The sequence below is a fragment of the Notothenia coriiceps genome, unplaced genomic scaffold (assembly GCF_000735185.1).
Source record: "Notothenia coriiceps isolate Sejong01 unplaced genomic scaffold, NC01 NC01_scaffold00037244, whole genome shotgun sequence".
Classification (NCBI taxonomy): domain Eukaryota; kingdom Metazoa; phylum Chordata; class Actinopteri; order Perciformes; family Nototheniidae; genus Notothenia; species Notothenia coriiceps.
Genome location: NW_011369945.1, coordinates 20418243 through 20428591, shown reverse-complemented (window position 1 = coordinate 20428591; position 10349 = coordinate 20418243). Strand labels below are relative to the sequence as shown.

Genomic DNA, 10349 nt, shown 5'->3' with positions numbered 1-10349 from the left:
TCTTGAGGTTCTGTGCACGGGTACCACGATCTGGAGGAGTTCAGGGCTGGTCATTTTGCTCGCGGCCCAAACCCAATGCCTTCAGGTGGAGAGGAGTCTATGCTCTAAAGGCTCTCTCCTTCCTCCTCACACCCTCCCCCTTACTCTGTAAGCGCCGCACAAAGGCTTGTAACAAGATACACCACAAAGGTATTTTTCACACGACAGAGCTCATCGTATAACTGCGTAGTACGCACGAACAAGCTCTGGCAGCTGGCCTTCCTGCGGAGCCCGGTGATGTGCATCAGGTTGGGGGCCTTGCTAAAAGGAGGAGGGGCTCTCGCTTTGCCCTTGTTGCAAGGACTTGTTTTTTCTCCTGTGTGCACACGTTGGTTATTCAAAAGCCAATCTCTTATGTCCACTGATAGAAATCTTCCTTCTTCGACGCTGGGGTTCCCAATGTTTTACAGGAGTGGCTCTGCCGTGGTCGGTTTCTCCGTCCAGCCACAGGCCGAACCTCCCGCTGGAGGGGAAAGAGACAGGGTTAGCTGGAGATTCATCATCAGGAGGCTACAGGTCTTTAACTGGTATATTTCATGTCAATAACGCTTTTTGCAGAATGTAAAAATCATTTTTATCCCGAAGAGGGATGTGAGAAAATACTATCGGGTGATTATTATAAGTGTGATTCGTAATAGCTGTTTCTTCTGTGTAGCAGATGAAAAATGTTGCCACTAACATTCTTAAATGTGTTTGTTGTTGTAATTACTCGTTACAGCCACCATAGGCTGGTGACTTACCTTTATGGGTCTAAATACTAAGAACTGAGGTTACCTACTGTAACCAGCTTCTATGAGAATGGGCAGCCGCTTCATGCGATGGCTATCGCTTATTGGGATCCCCCCCTGCGTCACCCCGCGCAGCCATCTGGAAACACTTGTTTTAGTCCCGCCCACCCGCAAGTGGCCCGCCCTCCGGGCCTCCTTCCGGTATTAATAGGAAGGAGGCAGACAATCTGCTCCCATACAAATACCTTTCTTTCAGTCTATCTAGAGCAGTGAGGGCCCCGCTCTAGAGGGCTGCGCCATTTAACTCATAGAAGCTGGGGTCTACAGTGGACCTCCGTTCCTATTTCGATATTTAGGCTTCGCCTCTAGGTATCGTTATTGGGTTAAGGGGCGAAGCATATTTAGTCTGCGGCCCACTGGGTCCGCCCAGCACTAGCGGCACAGGCACACCCTGCTCCCTACACACCCCATGCCTGTTGTGCCCATGCGTAATGGCGCATCTCCGTCCCTGGAACATAGCAATAACATGCTATTTCCGACGGGGATGAAGGCTTGGACAATTAAATACCGGTCCGCTGTGAGAAAGTAGTAGACGAGGTCCCACTTGCCAAGCGGATCATCGAAGGGGACGCGAGCTTCTGCGTGTTCGACAGATGAGGGAGCGCCCAGGCTTGGATCCCTGACGTACTCACTCTGACAAGGACCACTCTGGTACAGGGTGTGCAGGAGAGGAATGGGAGAACCCTTTAATCAATTGATAAATGACAGGGGAGCCAATGATGCAGCAGTGCAATGTTCTGTCACTGACCATTCCTCGTGCCAAAGCCTGTGGAGGGGACATTTCTTGGTGGAGTGCGCTTGATGTTTCGGGGGATCCACCCCATGAGGAAGACATATGCCTGCTGACATCAGCTTCCTCAGCCAGTGTGACAGCCGTTTTGCAGCAGAGGTTGGCCCGATCTGGAGGCTTTCTATAATGCACAACAGGCGCTGAGAATGGCGCAAGGCAGCCGTTGCGCGCACTGTGCAGGACGCGCGCGCACATGGACCAGAGAGATGAGACCGGCTTTCTCCGACCTGTGAGGAGGGGGAAGAAGCCATCCAAGGTGATCCTCATGACTCTAAAGAGCTTGTGATGACCTTTGATTAAGGCCGGGTCTAGGGCGAAACAGCTGAATGCCATCTCCTTGGATCCCGGAAGCATGCGGAAGCACCAGAGAGAGCAGACCCAATCATCACCCTTTCGTGATAGAGCACCAAGTATTCTCTTTGGGCTGACAACAGTTTACAGGGAACCTGATCAAAGGTTCAAATGGGGCTTTTGCTTTTACTTTGCGCGTAACACCAAAGCCAATTCCCCTGAGGCGCAGTGTGCGTGACACAGGTCTGAGTCTTCCGACTCTGCATAACCAGGCTGCTGCGCTCTGCGAGCCCTCGTTCATTCGGCCGGGAATATTACTTGCTCTGTGCGGCAACGTGTTGGTTGGCGCGCCCAGAACAGCCAGCCGCCTGGCTGCGTTCAACGAAGCTGCGCGATCGTACTCCTCCTGGCGATGAGGTTGCTTCCATAGCGTGGGCCTGTTGTCTGTGCGAATCAACATTGATTGGACGCAACGGGGGCGATGTCCCTCGTTTTTTTCCCGAAGATTTAGCAAAATAGCGGAGTAAAAAACGCGCGCAACACTGTTTTCCTTGGGATGACAGGGAGTGTTTCTTGTCTCCATGGAACTGCTGGGGGACGGAGTGGCTTCTCTGTGATGTGCCGTAATGGTCGTCATGGTGACGAAGCACGCCATCGACCGCCGCCTGCGTGAGGCAAAAGGGCTGCGAGGGAGTTTCCACACGCTGCATTTCCCTCCGTCTCTCATCATGAGGCCCGTACGCCAGGATCGATACGGTGTGTGCATGCTGTCCACAGAGGCGTCTATAACGGTGTCGTGGGTTATTATGCCGTGTTGTTAGGAGCATTATCTGGGACAGGAGGAATGCCGCGAGTTCTGCAGTTATAAACCAATAGGTTAAAACGCAGGCTTCTAGCGCGAAATGAACCACCTCTGGAGTGTCCCTGTTGGAAGAGACCAGGGGGATCATCACGGTGGACAGTGACGCAACGCAGAGCGTGCGATCACGGAGAGGGCTGTGACAGCCGGAGGAGAGCTGTCAGTTTTCACTCGCTTGCCTGCGAAGATGCCAGCGCTCTCATGGCTGGCTGAGACGCTTCTTCTTTCCATTTTTATGGAACCAGGGCTTTGACAGATGCGAATACGAGGTGTACCGTCTGTAAAGCGACGTTCCTCCCTCGAGCGAGGCCAGCAATAGCAGGGTCGTCAGAGAAACCAGAGTGAGCGATCTGCAGGAGAGTTTCCTCTGCTGATCAGCCTGCTCTCCATCTGTCCATCAGACACGCGCTGCCATCTGAGAAAAACTCAGAGAGCGGCGCCCAGTGCTCGAGATGTGTTTTGGTGTCATGGTGACGAGCCACCGGGCCCACGCCAGAGCCCCTGCCGCCGCTGCCCGTGAGGTCAACCCCAAGGTCGAAAGGGCTGGCGGGAGCCCTCACACCGCTGGTTCACTCCGACTTTCTCTCATGGAGGCGCTGTACACGCTCAGGGGGATGGTATGGGGAGGTATGTGCAGTTCTGCCCACATGAGGCGTTATAACAGCGCTCATGGGTTTATTAATGACCGTGTGGTACGAGGCGTCCGGACAGAGGAATGGCCGAGCTCTGCAGGTTATTAACCAAGGTTTAAACCGGCAGCTTCTGCAGCGAGCCCTAGGCGCCGTGGGGGCTGCGGGCGCTCACTCCCCTTTGACTCGCGCCGGGGACCTGTCTCTGGGGTGGCGGGTGAGCGGAGAGCGTGGAGGAGCCCCTGCCACCGCTGAAGGCAGAGACTGACGCGGAGGCGGTTGCTGTGGGCGTCCTCCGGGCTTGCGGCTCATGTGGCCGCGGCTGCTGCCCGTTGGTGTCCGCTTGTGGGGCGCTCGCACGGCTGGGCCAGCTGGTACATGGCTGGGGGAATGCCGTCCGCGCTGTTCTCGCCGTCTTCATGGCTCAACCATGGCGGTGGAACTGATCCTAAACGCCGCACGGGCTGATTGGAGGCGTTCCTGTAGGCACTTTCTGGCGCCGTCTCCCGTAACAGACGCCTGCTGAGGTGCGCTGGATCTGTGGTCAACCCACGGGGACTCCCTCCCTGGGAGGACGAAGCGCGGACGCACACAGGTGAGCCCGTGGCTGGACGCCTTGCTGATTCCTCTGGCCTTCGGTGGTGGCAGCCTCTACCAGTGTCCCACGGTTGGAGAGCGCGCGGATGATATTCGCCGTCGCCAGAAAGGCACACTGGTGCACCCGCGGTCGGCCTGGCGGGCGACATACTCTCTGGGGGAGCTCAACGTAGGGCGCCGTCCTGTGGCGACGGAGAAGGGGACCGCATGCTCGGCCGCCAAACCAGCCCCCGGGAGAGGAGGGAGGGGAGAACCGCACGGTGAACCATGAGGGAGACGGGGTAGGAGTCGTCCGACTCCTGCCTGGAACTCGGCTCCAGGGACATGCTGCTGTCCACGTGCTGGACGGGCCAATCGTCCTCGTCGGCCGCAGCAGCTAGAGCGTCTGCTCTTCGCTTCCTGTCGGCTGATGGGAGACGGCACAATGTGAGCAAGCGACCTGCTGACTGAGAGCCGCGTCCGCGTGCTCTGGCCCCAGGCAGGATTCGCACATTGCGTGCTGGTCATAGCTCATGATATATCCTGAGCCACATGAGAGACAATTTCGGACGCAGTTGTTGCTCATGATGTTTAACGGTTCTGTGCTTCAGTAACTGTGCTGGTTTGCTGAAGAAAAGAGGGAGCAGATTGCCGGGCCTCCTTCCTATTTATACCGGAAGGAGGCCCGAGGGCGGGGCCCACCTTGCGGGTGGGCGTGGACTACAAGTGTTTCAGTGCTGCGCGGGTGCGCAGGGGATTACCCAATAGCGATAGCCTTAGAGGGCGAAGCCATATACGAAATAGAAGCACTCATTTTTGTATTTGAGTCAAGTCCCTCCCATGCACTCTAAACACAGTGATAGCATGTTAGCAGGTTACACTACATTAGCTTCAGTCTCACCTGCTTCCAGACAAAAAGATAGAACAAAAGGAAGCTGGTATTTCTTTCCAGCAGTTCTTAAATGATGTGTTATTCTCAATTATCTACCTCTTCAATATCATTATTTCATTCGGGGGAATAACTTTGAACTATATTGTATCATTGGATTCTATTAAAACAGATTTAGTTCAGACTGAATGGTGTGTCTGTAATATTGGACTCACCTTCCTCCACCAAAAGATAGAGAGTCCATATCTCCTTTCATGAAGAACATGTTGTCTCCTGTCCATTTGAACACCTGTCCCACACACAATAGAGCAACATTAGGAGGCATTTCATGACATGTTACATGTTTACAGCATCTGATCATGTCTGTCCAGTGGTGTTTACCCCGATGAGAGCAGAACACATCGATGTTTACCTCTAAGGCATGGTCTAGTATTAACATCTTGCCTTGCATTATACTTTATACTATAATGCAAGGCATATAAGATGGTTCATATATTAATACATACCTTTCCTTATTTTAATATCCTATGTCATTTTGGCCTACAATTCAGTGTTTAGTGTCTGTAAACATCTGATCCAAATTAGGTGACATTCTGATCATTATCTGCAGAGATACATTTGATAATGCAGACACTGTCCTTTGAAGAGAAGTCTACATTTTCTATATTTTTGGTTATGGGGAAGATCCAGACAATCATGTCATTGTCATAGATGACGGGATTAAAGCCCCTTAATGTAAACCTGTTATGCAAATATAGCATTTTTTTAATTCCTCCACCCTGAAAGCATTCCAGTGTAAATGCTCTCAGAGCATAACCAAGAATGCAAGTTACAAAACGCTACATGCCTCTGAAATTGGAAGCTTTAAAGAACCGTTCAAAGAAGACTTTCAAATGTATACATATACAGACACATATTTATCACCGCGTGGGTTGGGAGTAGAAGAAGAGTTTATTCACCGTGTCACCTTGAGTCTATCCTGGCATAGTATTGCACACACTATGTTATCTGGGTTAAGTCTGCAATAAGTATTAACTCTTTGCCTAAAACAGTCTTTTCAAACTTCTTTCCAGTTCCACACAACATTATTGTGTTGGAAGTATCCAAGTGTTTTTGGCCCGTTACACAAAAAACAATATTTTTAATGCAATACAAGTACCTTTTTTATGCGGATAAGGCAGATTACACAATGTTTACATTAACAGTTTGCATGGTAAACCTCTTAGCATATTGTTTATCCACACAAAGGGCAGATACAAAATGACACTACACCGTGGTAATGCTTACAACCACATGATGATCACCTCAAATATTCACTCTCTTTTAGCAAATGTTCTTACCTGAGGGAAAGTGCCATCATAAAGGACACTGTACCTTTTTGAATTCCTACAGAAAGTCAAGGTAGTGTACCTCAAACTCTGGATTGAAGGTGAAGAGGAAGGTCTCCCCGGTGCCATAGAAGCCATCGCTGACTTTAAAGGGCTCAGACGCCAACGCACCAAACACCTGGAGGAACAAATCACAAAGAATGCAATAACACAACAATTAACAACTGAAGGGCCTGTGTCCATCTTGAAATGGTTTCCAATGAGGAGAGAGCATATTTCATCGCCTCGAGAAGAAGCACTGCATCCTGCATTTTTTTTTTTAGCGCTACAATGTTTTTGAGTGTTTCCACTTCAAAATATCAACTTTTTTAAGAAAGTCACCCGGGTGCCGTCACTGTAGGAATCAAAGGAGATGCTTGTTTTTTGCTCTGTCTTTCATAAGGAAACTACCAGAATAAAGACCAGAAAGGTAATGTGTTGGATTAGATAGGCCGGGCCAACCCTGGATGATGCTGCCGGTGAGTGTTGTGATTTGTTTAGCCATAACGTCCTCGCTCTAGCGCCAACTGTCTGAGAGGTGAAGCTCATCCATTCAAAGCGTGAGAGCAAGCATCCTTCAGTTTGTGTTTATGGTGGAAAAACCAATGTACTTAGTTAGTTCCCCCTCTGCTTGGGAGGAGGCACCGCCCAGCTCTGTGTACACTGGGCCTAACTCAGCTCCTACTTTTCCCAGTGTTCCCCTGCTGGGTTGTATCTGCAGCTCACCTGGCCGTCGCTGTCCTTAATCACCATGAGCACGGGGGTGTCCTGGCCCTGCATGGCTCTGTACAGAGACTTGATGCTCATGCCATGCTTTGATGTGCCAAAGGCCAGCGTCCATGGGTACCCAATGGTCCGTGGTGGGAGATTCCTCGCGAGCTGTGTAGGGAGGGGAAGGGGGTCGTAATAAAGATAAAGGAAGCAGCGAAAAGAGAGAAAGGAAATGAAACATGGAAAGGCCACAGCCACCAATGCTCAATTACATCTGCAGTGACCTTTGAACACTGTGTGGCATTTAGAGGAGAGTAACAGGGCTCCGAACACAGCGCGTCTCAGGAGAGAGGCCAGCTCTCCCTGCTGCTGCCCGACTGAAGGATTAACAGGGCTGCGCTGCACGGGGAGATAAAGCGGAGCAAGGCGCTGGAGGTGCACTGTATGCTTCATTTTAACGGACAGATAAAACAGACACTCACTAAAACATGGAAAAAAGTGACAACTCTCTCTGTTTCCCTCGGTATGGATCCTTTAAACGTTCTGTGCGCTCTACAATAACTCCTCAGTCCTTTGCTCTTCTTCTTGTTTGTTCAGCACTTCCTCCCGGGGTGGAGCGCTCTATAAGCAGCAGGCTGGAGACGGAGCCCTGAGGAGAAGAGCCTCACCTTCGCTCTGCTGTGATTCGATCACTGCTCTGAGCCACGTCCTTAGGGACATTAAAGGAAGACGTACACTGGCAATATATTGGTCAATATGCCGATAGGGACTCATCTGGGTGTGTCTGTGTGTGCGCTAACCTGCAATGCCTGCGGGGCGTACACCACACCTCAAACAACATAAAGGTTAGCGCCTGAGACAAGTCTGTTAATGTGTTTCTCACGCCTTCACCCTGAGAATAAGTGAGACTTCATGAAGGTAGTGTCTTCTTCTCTGATATAATACTTATAAGGGACAGTTCACACCCAATGTATCTAAATTGTTTTGTTGTGAGTAGTGTTGGAGATATGAGCTGTGAAGATCACTGCATTTTCTCCCATATAATGGAACAAGACAGCAGTCGCTGGTATTAACACTAGAACCGCCAAAGGGTCAATTTTACCCGCAGCTGTTTTTAGATTGTATGTAACTTTTTTTCAATAAAATATTAAAGTCTCCCAGTCCGTGACTTTTCCTGAAAGAGTGTTATGTAGCACCCTCTGTTGTTAACAATTGTCAATATGAAGTCAGATTGAAAAAATCGCCAAAGAATGTGCCATTTATACCCATATCCGCCAGCGGGTAATATTTACCTCATAGAAAATGCAGCGTAAACATGACGTGTTGCTATAGCAACGCCTGTTGCCTACTGCGGTTCCTTATAGATAGATAGAGAGACATAGATTGATAGATATAAGATGGATAGAGAGAGAGAGATAGACGGATAGATAGTTATAGATAGTATAACATCTTGGAGAATACAAGATCTTGGATGACTGAGCTCACGTTGAGGACGTAATGCATGTGTGCAGGTTACGTGCCACTTGAATAAAGATGGACACTCGGAATGAGAGAAGTAGTCTGCGTCGTCTGTTTATGTAGACAATTATATGTCCATATAACAGAACATTACAGATAGATCGATAGATAGATATAGATAGAGAGAGATTTGTACCTAAGCAAAACACAAGTCTAACACCAAGCGTTTAAATCAGCACTGTTAGCGATATTTTATACTTCATGCTATCTGCACAAACTATCATATCATATGAAAAGCTAAGATTCCACAGATTCTATTGGTATAAGTTTCATCCCTGTGCGATCTAAACTCACTGTTCTGTATGACAAATAAAAGAACATTGTTCCTTGAAAATCAATAGCGGGTAACTTTGACCCGTTGGTAGTTTTAGGTATACAGCGACTTCTGGCGGTTCTAGTGTTAATAACTGAACAGCATGTCCCTGTCTAGAAATCCTGACAGAGTTAGAGACCTAAGTTTCAATTAGGAACTATTTTCTTTCCGTGGAGAGAAGCGAGCATTTACTGATTTATAAAAGGCTTTCCTGAGCTCACTTGAGTAAGCTAACATTATTGCTCAGATGTCTCCACAAGCTCAGATGAGCTACACAAGCTCAAGCCTCTCGTCCATGAGCAGGTGCGTGCTTCCTTCTGCGTGGTAATACCATACAAATAAGATAGTTCCTACATGAAACAAGGACTAAGAGTTATCTTTAGCAACTGGGTCATGATTTCTAAAAGGAGACATTGCTGTCGAGTTTAACAAATGTATTATTTGCAGCTGTGAGCACCACAAGTGAGTGCCAAGAGAAATTTCGAACAACAACTCTCAGTAAAAATCGGATTCATAAATATCAGAAGATAAATTATTTTTGATTTTGGGGCAAACTTTCTCTTCAATCATACTCACTTTGCACCGTCTCACTTTGCCACCACCCATAGCTAAATGGCTTCTGAGCCTGGTGGGAGAGTGAGTGGTTTTGTCCATAAATAGACTTTTTGCTGTTTGTACTCTTTCCATCTAAAAACGGTTGGGTAGGCTCGTGTATAATGGTTACTTCAGCAGTGAATTAGGGCTGCAACGATTAGTCGACATAATCGACGACGTCGATCATAAAAATTCGTCGACGCGGAATTTTAGTGTCGACGCGTCGTATAAAAACAATCAGAGAGCCGGTAACGTTAATTCAAAACTGCGCAAATGTTCATTTGTAACTGCAATGCACTACAGGAAGTGCTGGGGGCAGTATACTCTCCATTGTCTGCCATGACTGCATTCTGTACTAACAACAAAGAAGAAAGAATACGAACGATGGCGAAAAGAAGGAGAGAGAATAAGGGGCTGGATGAAGAGCTCAAAAGCGAGACGAGAGTTTCGAAAGTTGTGGGAGCTATTTCACAGACGACACGGCCAAAGAAGTCAGGTGAAATCTGCAGAATTTTGTAAAGGGGGAATTGGCATCTCCACGGCAGCACTACAGTGATGCACAGCATTTTAAAACGGCAAGCCACCCTGGAACGTGAGGTGGGACTGGGCTTACTTTGGATCATGGGTAAGTTTGAGGCAAACGTTAGCCATAGTCATTGTTATACGTTAGCTTACATGCTTGGAAACACGAGACGTCTCCATGGTTAATCGCTCGCCTCAAGCAAAACGCTATTTCAGGTTATGTTGAGGCTGCGTGTCCACCAACGAGGCTGCTCAAACAGCGCCCAAGCTTACAGGCGTTAGTAGAGCGGACACTAGACGCTTTTCTATGCGACACTGTAATTAATTCCAAAACTTAAAATAATCGTTAGACTTAGTCGACTAATCGAAAAAATAATCGAGCCGATTAGTCGACGTACCAAAATAATCGTTACGTGTGCAGCCCCTACCAGTGAATACATTTGTTTCCCGACTTACACGGTGG

The 10349-nt window shown here is 48.7% G+C and overlaps 1 protein-coding gene across 1 annotated transcript in view; it reads right to left on the bottom strand.

The window, feature by feature from the left end:
- Positions 1 to 6: 6 nt before the first annotated feature.
- The window catches only part of LOC104964947 (oxidation resistance protein 1-like), a 199812-nt gene continuing 189469 nt past the window's right edge, over positions 7 to 10349 (bottom strand). The window contains 5 exon segments of the mRNA XM_010793861.1: positions 7 to 456; positions 459 to 502; positions 5077 to 5150; positions 6272 to 6367; positions 6955 to 7107. Coding sequence (XP_010792163.1) covers positions 392 to 456; positions 459 to 502; positions 5077 to 5150; positions 6272 to 6367; positions 6955 to 7107 — 432 coding nt within the window. The 3' untranslated portion in view covers positions 7 to 391.